General features: G+C 38.3%; 2 protein-coding genes across 2 annotated transcripts; one reads left to right on the top strand and one right to left on the bottom strand.

Moving 5' to 3' along the window:
* Positions 1-369: 369 nt before the first annotated feature.
* On the bottom strand, positions 370-13,096 carry LOC124644760. The gene is made up of 19 exons (XM_047184288.1): positions 13,083-13,096; positions 12,877-13,000; positions 12,606-12,737; positions 12,334-12,474; positions 10,151-10,216; positions 9,605-9,779; positions 6,540-7,155; positions 6,167-6,342; positions 5,265-5,413; positions 5,010-5,185; positions 4,571-4,675; positions 4,048-4,208; positions 3,739-3,843; positions 3,132-3,302; positions 2,857-3,049; positions 2,492-2,663; positions 2,203-2,322; positions 1,896-2,036; positions 370-628 (listed from the first exon to the last, which is right to left on the bottom strand). The coding sequence occupies exons 1-19, from the start codon at positions 13,094-13,096 to the stop codon at positions 602-604; spliced, it is 2,964 nt and encodes a 987-aa protein (XP_047040244.1). The 3' UTR covers positions 370-601.
* On the top strand, positions 7,601-9,849 carry LOC124638162. The gene is made up of 2 exons (XM_047175051.1): positions 7,601-7,924; positions 8,743-9,849. Exons 1-2 carry the CDS (start codon positions 7,786-7,788, stop codon positions 9,273-9,275), a joined length of 672 nt encoding a protein of 223 aa, XP_047031007.1. The 5' UTR covers positions 7,601-7,785; the 3' UTR covers positions 9,276-9,849.
* Positions 13,097-14,068: the final 972 nt, after the last annotated feature.

Raw genomic sequence — 14,068 nt, 5'->3', positions numbered from 1 at the left:
AACTGTGGCCGTAGACGGCTGGGGAGTATGCTGTGTGTGGCCTAAACAGCATGCAGAGCTATTGTCCATTTTGCTGAAGCCACGTTATATTGGATGTTATGTGAACATCTCGGGCAGTTGTTGAAGGTAGTCAGATGCCAGAAAGTCTGCCAACCACCAAAAGGTATATTTTTACTGGCGGTAGTCTGAAACCGGTACTCGGCTGCATCCTGTTAAGACTGGAAGCGGACGCCGACCCGAGAAGGATATTACGTGTAGTTATGAGCATAAATTAATGAAGATCATGTGCCTCTGTTGTATTTCAAGGATAAAGTCTACATATAGAATACCATACCTCCGCTAAGTATAGGTATAAATAAAAAAAAAACATTAATATAAGTCTTTAATCAATTTCTTATAACAGTCATCATACTTACCTATTTGTGAAGGCATGTACCTTAAAATTGACTCAAATAACAATCGGGCCCAAAATACTTATTAAAATTATTATAGTTATAACTTTAAAACAAATATGAATATGTATGTAAACGTATTAGTAAAACCAAGGCAATAAATATTGTAGATCAAGCATGTATACTGCGTACTGCATTTTTACTGCCGATCAGGACTTTGGCTTTTGCTTCAAAATCTGGAAAAATTAAAGAAAATTGTAAGGGGTACCTATGGCTAAAGTTACACTTTGGAAATAGGCTTGTGACAGCTGCATGCAGCCCGTGCATCATTTGTGACCAAGAAGGAACGAAGACTAATATTAAAACTCGCACTCGCTACTGTGAGGGTAGTTTAATCTTTTGCTCATAACGAAATCAAAATGTCTCAAAATAACAAAATCGTTCGTTTCGTTCGCTCGCTTTTCCGTTTTAATGTACCATAGGCAATAATACCATAGGGCTTTTAGCAGTTAAGGGAGCTTTCTTACTAGGTAAAAGTTGCGTTCGAAAAGTGCTGTTTTGCAGCAAGTTTGTATAAATGATTTTAATTCCTTTGATTTTTATTTTCAAAAACTACCTACATATTTAAATTATTTGCAACCGACCGTATGTGTTATGCAAGTTGTCTAGGTATATAGTTTATCTCTTTGTATAAACTAGTAAATAAGTTGGTGGTGTGCCATGTTATATATAGATATGTTACTGTAAAACCTAGCTTGTATTGAATTGAAATGGTAGAATTCCGAAAAAATCGTAACTTTATAATTAATTCTTACATTTACCAAATCATGTCGGTAAATCTTAGGTTTTACTGGAAAATCTTAGGATTTACCATAGTTCGGGTTTTTAAAGTAACATATAAGTACATAGGTACCTTTTCTTGGCAGTCATGTTATATTCTTGACTACTTGAGTATGAACGTGGATAGGTATAGAGGAAGAACCAAAGAAACGATGGATGGATTGTTTTATACAATGTGTTGTTTAGATAATGTAGGTAACTTGTGACATTGTGATAGACCGAAGAGTTTGGAAGAAGAAAATAGGTATGCTGCGCCATCCCCAAAAAATTGGAATACTTGAAGTCAGGAGGATGATGAGTGCACGGCGTTACTATAAACACCATGTACCTAATTTCATTTTAAATAATTTCTAAGAACACTTGGGCAACCAAGAAGAATCCAAAGTTATCCTGAAAGTTCTACGTATGACGAAGAACATAACATGCGTACCTAGGGCGCGAAAAAGGAGCTATGTTCTTGACAGTTTAGTAAATACAAGCTGCAAGTATTCAAATAATATTTAGAAGAACTGACCTACTACCTTGTTTAAGCGCAAGGAAGGGTCAAGAAGACTCTTTGTGTAGGTATTTATACGAAAGCTACCTGATAAGAAATGGATGAAGAAATGACGATGAAAGCTGCTTGACAAGGTGGCATCTTAATGTTTGCATGAAAAACCTCACAGAAAGTGATTCTCTACTCTTCTGCATCTGAGTGAGGACGTAGTCCGTGTCGTCTTGCTCGGAGTCGGCGCATGAGTCGGGGCAGCGCGTCTCGGTGAGCAATGAAGGCTCGTGCCGGATATCCCGTAGCAGCGGCCGCATCTGTTGTATTTCAATTATTTATTTGATTTTTTCAGATGTAAATATACGTACCTGACTGGAATAAAAATCGCCATTATTTTGTAGCACAACCTAGACATTAAAAGCTTGCCTTCGCTTAAAGCGAATAGATTCTAAACAATGAAATATCGCAAAGATCAGCTCTTACAAATTCGCATTTGACCGGAGAGAGCCCTTCCTTCCAAAGTTCTTTAGATAGTTCCTGTGCCTGAGGTGTCATCCACCTACGCAGGCCACCGCGACGCCGCCGCCAGCGCAACGCCATCCCCTACAAACAGTCAGGAATTGCACTTTTCACACTAAATATTCGAGAAATCATCTATCTACAATAACATCAATCCAATTTTATTAAAGCATGTTATATGTATACTTACAAGTGCAATTCCTTACTGTTTCCAAGAAATAAATTATCTATGACGTTAAAAAAATAGGTATACCTGCATGTCCTGTGTGCTAAAACACTTTTTACTATTGCTCTGGCATGACATCCTACCACCATTGTCTGTTTTCTTGGTTCTAAAATGTGAGATCAACCCCTTGATCGAGTCCGCAACGATAATGCAAGGCACAGTCACAAAGAATATCACATTTAGTATAAATTCCATGGTTCTGCAAGAAAGCGAGGATTATGAGAAAGACTAATTTGTCAGTAGGTACCAAGTCAGGAGATTTTTACTATCGTAAAATAATTTTTATCTATAAAGTGTATTTAAGTATCTATTCAGTTGTTATTTTATCATTAACAATTGGATAGACATCTTCCTATTTATGTTATTTAAAATTATTATTAAGGTGTAATTACCTGCTGAACATACGAACAGTCCTCTCCTTTGTATCGGGATGAACTGCATAGCCCTCACAATCGTATTCAACGGGGCGACATTTTAGGCTGGCTTCATAGTAATGATCAAGTTTACGGGGCACCTGGACTATATGACACAAACCCCAAGAGCCGATACAACTAAAGATAAGCCCCAGAAATGCTTTTAAGCAACCTGAAAAACAGCATGGGACTTATTTTCAAGTTTTTTAAAATAAAATCACATCACATCTCTAACTTATGTAAGGTGTACTAGCCAAAAAATAATAGCGTCACAATAACGCCAGCAAAGACGACGAATACGTTGAGTGATACAACGTCACGGTAACAGCACGAGCGAGCATGCCGAGTTCTGCCGCGACTCGAGAGCCCTGCGGCCGACTGCCGAGCCTCTGCCATCTCTCGGCAGAGGAGCCTGGGATCTTCCGCTGCAAGCATAAAGCAATGCAATGCCAATTCACATTTTTGCGGTTTTGAGGGTTAGGTAAAGAAATTGCGGCAGTCGCTACGCAGCAACCATTTCAAGGTATCAGCGAGTGGTGGAGATATGCTAGGAGAACATGGAAAATGAATGTTGCCTCGCGGAATAATGACTTTTTGAATGATTTTTTCAAGAGCTCTAGTAGGTACCCTAGTTTTTACGTCTAATTTGTACGTCTCTACCAGAATTCTAGGACTGACTTCTGACTTCTGGCAATTGTGGCACCTGCCTTTAAAAAAATTATGAATTCATATTAAAGGTGGCAGGTGCAGACGTCTCGACAGGTCACTCATTAACCAGGATCCCGGAAACTAGCCGTGTTTGCAACAAGGCTGCAAGTAGGGGTATTTATATTATTGTGCTACTTTTATTATTGGACTTACTTAGACACACACAGTCGCAATGCCAGACGCAAAAGCACCGGTCTCCCTTTTTTATGGCCACTTCTCTTACAGCTATCGACTTCTCTTCATCATTCACTAATGAGACTACATAGAAAAAATCATTAAATTAGAAAAAAAGGCTCTAGTTATACCACGTAGTACAATAAAGAGGAAACATTTTTGTCTCATTATTGAGAAGCTAACCTACATACATATTTCGTAGTAACACAAGCTATATTTTATCCGGGTAGGAGTTCCCCCTGGACGCGAGTGAAATCTCAGGAAAACAGCTAGTTAGATAATATTTACCGGAACAATGGGCGACATCGATAGGAATCTCGACTGGTAGCTCTAGTCGCACAGTTCTTGTATGGCGCGGCGGGATCAGCACAGGTCCAGCCATCGTCAATTGTTTATTTTTCTCATTCACGAAGTCGGACAAAGCTGGCCCACAGTCCCTCGTTATGACTCTGAGCAATAAATAATACACAATTGTAAATAGGTACCATTTTATTTTTATGTATACCATTTATTTTACTTATTCTCAGAATAGAATTAAAATAAAAAATCACTTATTCAAACTTGGCCAAAAGAGCACTGTTCAAACGTCAGAAATTTACAAAAGACAGCCCCCAAAACGCCCACCCTTCGTATGTGTTTTTGCCGGGAAGAAGAGGCGCAACAAACTCCCGAGCAGATGCGCTACATTCGTACCCATATAGGTAGGGACCGAAAAGATCTAAACCGGTTCCTATTCAGTCAATCATTAGAAATCAGTTATTTTTTTATATTACATTGATAGGGAAAATTCAAGAAAATTCAATCTAAAAACCTGAATCGTGCCGCAGCTAGTCCCGTATTACCAACTTGCAGTGTTATTATTGTGCGCGTTCTTCGTGTGCTATCTGCTACAGCAATTGCAATACGCCCAGATGCGCTGAGAATTTAATATTGGTGGGTAATATTACGAATAGCAGTGGTTTGCTTAGGTACGCCTTGGGAGATACGGAAATACCTACCGAGTACATACAAAAAGTCCAGCAAGATCTTATTGGCTGAAGATGACGAATTGTGGTTTACCTGCTCACCTGTTTTAAGTTCTAAGCTCAGACGATCAGTCATACGAATTTCTCTCTTTTTCGTTTAGACTAGGTATGGGAAATCAGTTCAGCTACCAAAAGCACTTTTGAGCCGGTTTTCAGCTAACAAAGTAGTAATTTTAGGTACTATGTGATTCAATAAAAGTAATTAGTAGTATAATATGAAAGTACCCAATTCGAACGAGCTCATTTTCATCAGCTCTTGCTTCTAAATCGATTTGCGCGTGATGTGGACGCCGATGTGGCAGCGTTAGATACTTATCGGAGCCTTGGAAGGCAATATTTACTTTCTCTTCGCTTCCACTCAATAAAGCCCTTGATGTACGGACGACTACTCTTCGATGACCCTGCAAGTCATTGAGGTCGAAACTAGTCTGCCAGCTAATTGCCAAAATAATTTAGATAGAAATCAACATCATTCTGCACCTGTTCGTTGCGCTCACTTAGTTCTTCTGGTTTTGGATTATCATCTGAGTCCGAACCGTTATCGTTTCGTTTGAAGATGTTATCGTCGTCTTTCAATCCCATGACGTCTTCCTGAGGAAGGACAACGTAGCCTCCATCTTCAGAAATACCTTAAAAAGAATTGAGATGATTTGGATTAAGTAGCAGTAGCGGATCGCCACTAGCGATTTTAATAAACTATAGGGAAAGTGTAGCTGTACTTATGAGGCAGACTTTCTGAATTTTCATTGCTTGTTGGTAATAGTTGTAATGATCTAAAAACAATAAATTAATCTTAGGTAGGGTTGCCATCTCGAATTTCGCCAAACCCGGACAAACATTCAAAAAACCCGGACATTTGACGTAAATCGCATTTTTTCCCCGAACGAGTACGATTTTTTTTAAGCAAAATAATACCTAATTTGTAATCCATTTACTATTAACATATATTTAAATTCAATGAGTTGCTTCCTTACATGAAAAGTGTTCGGGTTTTCCCCGGATTTCCACTTCTTGAAAGCCCGCCCGGACGGCTCCCGGACGACCTCCAAACGAGGACAAATCCGGGGAAACCCGGACGGATGGCAGCCCTAATCTTAGGTAAACTTAGTACAGCAGTTGTTTCAAGTAGGTAGGTACGAAATTTCGCAAACTTCACTTCGTTTTTATAAGGTTTCTAAAGATATGTTATACAGATGATGAACCAGCCGAAAACGCCATGTCTTCCTATCGGTCGAGAACGCCGCTCGTATCCGTATAGAGATCACAGTTTATTGCATTACCTGGCGTTTGGTTAAATGTACAATAAGCGATATAAGCTCTAATATGAACTAAATAGGAATTTATTTGTTGAATTTCAATTAGGATAGTTTTTGCCAGCGTACCACTTGATATGTTCCCGTTTTCAACATTGTAAGGCACGCTATCAGAGCCTCGTATCGGAGCTAGGAGGCACAAGTTACTTGTAGGCAAAGAAAATTCTTCTCTAGGGATCCATTCACCGGGGCGATACCGAACTGTCAGGTCTTGGCCAATCCATTCGGGTGACAGTGAACTTACACTACAATATACGACAAACAAATAAATTAATAAAATCATGGTGTGTATAGGGCAACCTCACCTCTACAACTATGCAGCAGCATTCAATATGTCTAATGTAATGCTACTGGCCGATCATATTATGAGTGCCAAAAAGACATTTTAATAGTTCAGTTCATACAGTACGCACGATAAATATAAATGGAATATTTTTACAACCTTGCTTGTTCGCCTTTGGTCAAGTCATTCCAAACTGTTTTCCCATCTGGAGTGCTTAATTTTTCAAACAATTGTACGTGGACCGTATACCATAATTCCGGATGACCTATTTCATAAACAGCGTAATCTCGCTCGGCTTCTTCGCGTTCAACATTATTATTATAATCATCACCTTCACTATATCTATCATCAAATCGCTTATCAGCAGCCATCGAAGTTTTAATTTCCTTTGTTTTTATAGAGGGAGAGTTCGTTCTAAAATTTTCTGAATTTTTATTCCTCCCTGCTTTAGAATCAGTATTTAAGGTGCGAGTACGCATTTTCTTATGATGGTCACTTTCGTCTGGCAGAGGTTCAGTGACAGCCATCCCTGCCGACTCTTTTTTATGGTTACCGAACGCTAGTCTATGATGAATATCGTCATCAATGGATCTCTCCTCAAAGATATCACCCGAATCTCTTTCAGGTTCTGATATTTGGTAATAACGTTCTTTTGACTTCCACTGTTTATTGTCATCACTGGCTTCTTCCACCACAATGTTATGTTCGCTGCGTTTCTTGCGCTTACTTAGAGTAGTGTTCATTTGATTTGTACATATTTCATTCAGAGAATTAGCTAGAACATTATTCCAAAATAAGTATCAAACTACAAAATGCATTACAAATAAATAGTATTAATAGTTAGTGTAGCACCCACTAGAGCAAATATCTTATAAGTAAAATTGGTTTCACCTTTATAATAAATCAATGTAAAACTTGGGCATGGACATACATAGATATAAACATACATTGTTGGATAAAAATCGACTTATCCAAATTGTTTGCGCCTGAATGTAGGTATTCCACAATATAGCACACACTAAGCATGTAGTATCTAATGCCTGTGTAGATTGGCTGCATACTTCTGTAGAAATATTTTTAAGAACTTACCTAACTATCATTTTTGTGCTCAAATAATTACTATAAATGTGCGTCCTTCGTTAGTCTGATTAAAACACGATATATATTATGCATCATAAGTATATAGTCTCATAGAATATAATACGTGCAGACAAACAAATGATAAAGCTGGGCTGTTAATGTAACGTCTGTGTGAAAGCGTTCTAACCGGTTTTATAATACTGCTGGCCGGCGTTCAACACAAAAACCGGTTTGATTGTAAAGGGAGGGCTCCGCACGTCGTGCAGAGCCAGTCCGTACGCCAGGCACTTCGCTGGCCCTGTAGTGATTCATACACAGCTCTAACATGGAGAAGTTCATAGAAACAGTACGAGCACATCCGTGCTTGTGGAACCCGCAGCATCCCGACTATCCCGAAGTTCACGCACGAGGTCAGGCTTGGCAGAGTGTCGTCAAAGAAATCAACGACGATTCTATACCAAATAGTAAGTACCTAAGGCCTGTTTACATGTTTCGTGATTCAAATCATAAGATTCATTTGTCTCTAGTCTGTCTTAGAACAGCCGTTTTAAAGGTCACAATAACAGAATAGCTTTACACAAGTAGGTAGCAAAACATTGTTGTTCCAATAATGGTTTATACCAGGTTTGGAAATAAGTAATTCGATTCGTTCGACATAAGTACCAATTCTGGCATGCGTACATGCGACGAACGGAGAAAAAAATATTTTGGTTACATTTTTAGGGTTTCGCACCCAAAGGGTAAAACGGGACCCTATTGTTTTCGCTCCTCTGTCCGTCCGTCCGTCTGTCACCAGGCTGTATCTCATGAACCGTGATGGTTAGAGAATTGAAATTTTCACAGATGATGTAATTCTCTTGCCGCTACAACAACAAATACTGAAAACTAGAATAAAATAAATATTTTGGGGGCTCCTATACAACAAACTTAATTTTTTTGCTCATTATAAATAATGGTACCGAACCTTGCGCGAGTCCGATCCGCCCTAATTTAGCTAAATTTATATGGATAAGTACTAACTATTCTTACGCGCGCCGAGCAACGCTCGCGTCAGTAAACCGGTTTCGTTTGCCGCCGTGCCTACTGTGACGACTGTGACCGTACGTACAATCGGTTACAAAATAAGCATCTTTCGCTACCAATAACTGTTCTTTTTTGTACTAAAACACAACAAAATAAAAATCTACATATCTATAAAACTTATTTAACTATAGCTATAGGTAACCTCCTAATTTTATAATTCTGTTATAATATTAACAACTGATTATTTCCTTAATTTCAGTTAAAGCTGCACGCACCGAATGGAGAAAGCTTCGGGACAACCATCGGGAGGCTTTGAAAAGAGCTAAATTAGGACAAAACAAATTACTGCCAGCTCATGTGACTACTTGGAAATATGCAAAAGCGATGCAATTTCTTGAGCCACATATGAAGTACCGTATAACAGAAAATATTGAAATGGATCCACCAGTGACAATACAGCCAAAAAATTCCGAACCCGATGTTTCCACGACGAATACCACTGAACCTGCACAACCAGAAGTAGCGCATAAAAGACGCTGTGTTGAGCACACTTCACAAGAAAAAGAGGCAGATGCTCTTGAATCATTCTTCAACTGCATTCTAAAGAGCACCAGAGATATGCCTCAGTGGATGCAAACACAAGTGAAGAAAAAAATATTTGCCGTTATCATTGATGCTGAGGAGAGTTTATCATCTCAATCGCAAGCCAGAAGTACAGCACCTTCTGAGGAATATGCGACACATTTTATCATAGAAAATAAAATCAAGAGAGAATATTTTGAAGACACCTAAACCGGATTAGATTTACCTACTAAGATACAAGTGAATGTAGTGGTGTTTGATACGTAAAAGTAAATAATCAATATTTCAAAATCATTGAAACTTTGCCATGTATAGGTATCTCGTGACTTGAACGTAGGTACGTGTGCGAGACTCGGAGCCGCGGTACGGCACATAGCAAGGAGCGCACGAACGTGCCCACTGCCCTCTAAGTGCTAACTAAATGAACCATTGATTTTATAAATGTTCAGCCGTTTTAACATAAATTGTAACCAACAAACTCACTTAACAATAACACATACTTATTAAGCAGTAAAGATTTATACATGTGTTATACAAACCACAACTTTGAGATCCCTGTGACGCAAACTCCGTGAAGGATAGCGTAGTAGATTGAAGCGGTTGGATACTTTCTGGAGTCAATGGAATAGTACGTGTCTGTTCTGTCTGTTCTATCTCAACATTTGGGCCTCGAGCCATTTTCCCGGAGTGGCCTATGTCGCGCTCTATACGACTCTATGACGTAAGAAAGTATTTACTTAGTCATTATTATTTGGGTAATATAAATATATATATGTAAAAAACACTTGCTTTTTCATTTATCTATACTAATATTATAAAGCTGAAGAGTTTGTTTGTTTGTTTGAACGCGCTAATCTCAAGAACTACTGGACCGATTTGAAAAATTCTTTCAGTGTTAAATAGCCCATTTATCGAGAAAGGCTATAGGCTATTTATCCGGGTTTGTGTCGTGGTTCCTACGGGATGCGGGTGAAACCACTGACAGAAGTTAGTAATTCATATTTTCAATTTTACTAACCAAACTTCATTGAAAAAACTAGTTTCTACTTGAAGTACACGTAAGTAGATAAGGAGGAATAACTTACTTTTACGTGTTTGATATTTCCGGTAAATGTTGTACCTTCAGAATCAAGCAAAATACCGCTTATGGTCTGAAAAAACGTGCGCATTATTTAAAAATTGTGTTAACTCGTGGTAGGATCTATACAACATTGGTATGATACCAGAATTCTAATGTATTATCTAGTCTATCTAATTTAGTCACTCCTCAACCGCCTTCTTTAAGGTTACACTAGTCGATATTTTTCCCATACAAAGTTCGGGGTGCTTTTACTCTACATTGTGACATAATACATTCAAAATTAAACTTGATATCGTTTTATATTGTTATTAAGTTTGTCTGTACGGATTTAAAAAAAAATAAAAAAATCCCAGTAAAAAGTTATGAGCCAACAAAGTTCCGTTTTTCTAGACAATTTTAACGCAACTTTGAGTGTTAAAAAGTCCCATAAAAAATGTAAAATCTCCAAAACGAAGTCCGCTCCGACATAGCTCAATTACTAAAGAGTTCTATAAAATTTATTTCAAATTGATTTATACAGTAGTTTTTTCAGAAAACGCTTTTTTCTGAAGCACTCTTCGTCTTTTTTTACGTACTCGTTTTGCGATGAATTGTCGTGCATTTCACTCAATAGCATTCCCCCCGGCAGAAGCGCGGGGCGGAGCGGAGAAAGACGCTTATACACACATGCTTATTTCCACAATTTTTACGTTTTGCACGATATTTTGTCGTGCAACTGTGCAAATTTTAGTGCAACTATTTGTTTGTATTGTTTTGGGCTCAGTCTGCTGCTGCGGCCCACGTCTTTCGTATCGTATGTGTGTAGACTATTCTCCTAGCGCTTATCGTACGTAAACATTACACTGACCCCCGGCTAAAACTCTGGATTTCGATACTACCTTCTTTATCTGTTTGACTTGGCACTGAACTTTGGACTTAGTATTTGATATCACTTTGATCTAAGCCGCCTTTGTCGCATTTGCCGCAAACACCGCGGTCGGCGTTTTTGAGAATGTAAACAAACAGAAGAAAGCAACCTTATTTCTAAAGGAATAAAGTATTATTTTTATATGTTTCTGTTCCGTTCTTTGGTAAAAGCCGCTTTGCCTATTTTATTGTTTTATCTTTCATATTCGTTACAAAAATTGTGATCGAGTTACAGGTCTCTACTGCTCTCTTCGTTCTTCGTATGTATAATGTCAACTAAAAAAAATGAGAAACGCTTTTCGACACGAAAATAACTGTGTTACTGCTTAAAAAAATCAAAATGTTCAATAAAATCAATAGAATTGATTTCTAAATACATGTAATACATATTATAGATAAATAACACCCATACAACATTTGTCCTGGGTGGGAATCGAACCCACGACCTACGGCATAGCAGTCAAGATCACTAAGTACTAGACCAACAGGCCAGTCAAACTGATTTTACATTGTGTTATCATAAAAAATGTTATTATATAGGTACCTACGCCTTGGGACAATTACTGAAATCCATGCGAGCATCACTAGTCGGTACCTCATAAAATAAGCAACTTCTATGAAATCTATACTAATATTATAAAGAGGAAAACTTTGTTTGTTTGGTTGTAATGGATAAACTCAAAAACTACTGGAACGATTTTAAATATTCTTTCACCATTAGAAAGCTATATTATCTGCGAGTAACATAGGCTATATTTTATCCCGGTGCGGGCAGTAGCTCCCACGGGACGCGGGTGAAACTGCGGGAAAACGGCTAGTATAAAATGATAACAGTATCTATTATTTTAGTACGAGTTAGTAAGCGCTTGCTGACTTTTCGGTAGCGAGCAGTACACAGCAGCATGTACGTATGTGTGTCTAATGTCGTTTTGATTCGTAACGGTGTTTGTATGCGTGTTTGTTTGCACGAAACGCATTGTGCAAATAGACTAGCGTCTAACTGCTCATCACTGGGGCTATCTCTGTCGCACACGATGTCAGATGAGACAGCGCGCTTTTTGGCCACGCCCCTGAGTGAGTTCGAGCCCGCGACTAGTTTAACCTTAAAGATATAGGTACTTATAGAATTTGGTGATGCCCACACGCAGCTGCAGCCATGCAGCATGACTAGTGTAAGTTTAGCGGATGACTATTCTAGGATAAACAACTTACAGCTGTCTCGAAATTCTGTTTATAATAAATTGAATACTACTGCAAGAATAGTACGAAAGTGGTTCATACATCAACTCTTCGCAATTTGTACGCCTGCAGCGGTTGTTCTCTGCGCAAACGGAGTATGTACGGGTCGAGGAGGCGAATGCGCTTCTTATTAGATCCCTCGAAGACGTGTTCAATGGGTAGGTATTCATCTCCTGAATTTTGCTGGGAAAACATGCAATAATTGAGGTTATCTTTGATGCTAGGTTGCAATTTTAATAGAGCTATCTATAAACATTGTAGTGTTCTTATTAAGTCATCAGCATTGCATTTAGTCACCCTACACAGGTACTCACTTCGGGCTCGCTAACTATTTTGACAGTGACTGCCAACTTTTTGTAGCAGTCGCGTAGTACACTGTGCTTGAAGAGTTCTTCTCGCTCGAAACGCATCGAGTCGCTATCTGGCGCTACGCTTACTTCCTGTACCTGTTCATTGGAAAAATTCACTACTATATACTCTCATAAAGAGTTCATTATAAGTATTAATATTATCTACTATATCTAAAACAAACTCTGGGTTTTAGATTTTGTAGGTTCTTCACACTTCATGAAGGCTCACACTCACTGGTTCGCAGTTTATGAACACAGCTCTAACTTCTACTTGTGATGTCTCCTTGAGAGATTCATTCATATTCTCTTCATCGAAAGCTATTGATTGTCTTAAAATTATGAAGTAGATTAGTCCTATCCTGTGGACAGAAACTGTAATTCAATGAAATGTTTAAGTTGCATAATAGTCTATATTGTGCTCCATAACAGAAACATTTATACCATTTATTGTCCATGTTATTTTCACTTCTTCAAATCAGAAAATAAGACCTGACATTATTTTTAAGAAATGTAACAATCTTTGACAAGTTTTTGTCATTTTCTAAACAGCAGGTATATGTACTTTTTGGCAAGATAAAAGCTGTAGAATCTAAACAATCAAAGCAAAAAGTATTTTATGGTCAGAGTCGCGTATATAGAGGTCAGGGGCCCGATTCTCCTAATTTTACTTAAGCAACATACGATTCACGTTCGACTCGATTCGACTGAGATCCAATCCCGACTCGATTACGATTGAAACGTATGTGGCATTCCGCTATTTTTTCTTTGAAATAAACGTTTTTATCCTTTTCTGTCATTCAATAATGAATAATTTTGTCTGCATATGATTTACGATTGCAAAATGATTGTACAGCAAACTACCGTATAAACCAAAATCACAGAAATAGCAGACCAATCGAACACCAATCAAATGTCAATCGAATACGATTGGTCTTTTATTAGTAGCAGAATGCCCGATATGGTTAAAACTGCTATTGCGATCATATTGCGATTCGATTTTGACATTATTAACTTAGGAGAATCGGGCCCCTGTGCGCGTATTCAATTCAATTATTATTAGATGCGTGAGGCATTACAATTTTCCTTGCGGATGATGGCAGGCGCGCGATCGTTCGATCACGCAAACCAGGGGCCCGATTCTCCTAATTTTACTAAAGCGACATACGATTCACGTTCGACTCGATTCGACTGAGATCCGATCCCGACTCGATTACGATTGAAGCGTATGTGGCATTCCGCTATTTTTTCTTTGGAATAAACGATTTTATCCTTTTCTGTCATTCAATAATGAATCATTTTGTCTGCAAATGATTTAAGATTGCAAAATGATTGTACAGCAAACTTCCGTATAGACCAAAATTACCAAAATAGCAGACCAATCGCACACCAATCAAATGTCTATCGAATGTCAATCGTTGTCGAATACG

Source organism: Helicoverpa zea, chromosome 2 (assembly GCF_022581195.2).
Source record: "Helicoverpa zea isolate HzStark_Cry1AcR chromosome 2, ilHelZeax1.1, whole genome shotgun sequence".
NCBI classification, from domain to species: Eukaryota; Metazoa; Arthropoda; class Insecta; order Lepidoptera; family Noctuidae; genus Helicoverpa; species Helicoverpa zea.
This window is presented reverse-complemented; position numbering and strand designations above follow the sequence as displayed.

Bases quoted from the DNA above. Each gene is read 5' to 3' on its own strand.
- LOC124638162 (XM_047175051.1), top strand. From the start codon at position 7,786: ATGGAGAAGTTCATAGAAACAGTACGAGCACATCCGTGCTTGTGGAAC. The intron at 7,925-8,742 runs GTAAGTACCTAA...CCTTAATTTCAG, and splicing joins CGACGATTCTATACCAAATA to TTAAAGCTGCACGCACCGAA.
- LOC124644760 (XM_047184288.1), bottom strand. The intron at 2,323-2,491 runs GTATACCTATTT...GACTGTTTGTAG, and splicing joins TTAGCACACAGGACATGCAG to GGGATGGCGTTGCGCTGGCG. The intron at 629-1,895 runs GTGAGGTTTTTC...TAATTTTTCCAG, and splicing joins AGAGTAGAGAATCACTTTCT to ATTTTGAAGCAAAAGCCAAA.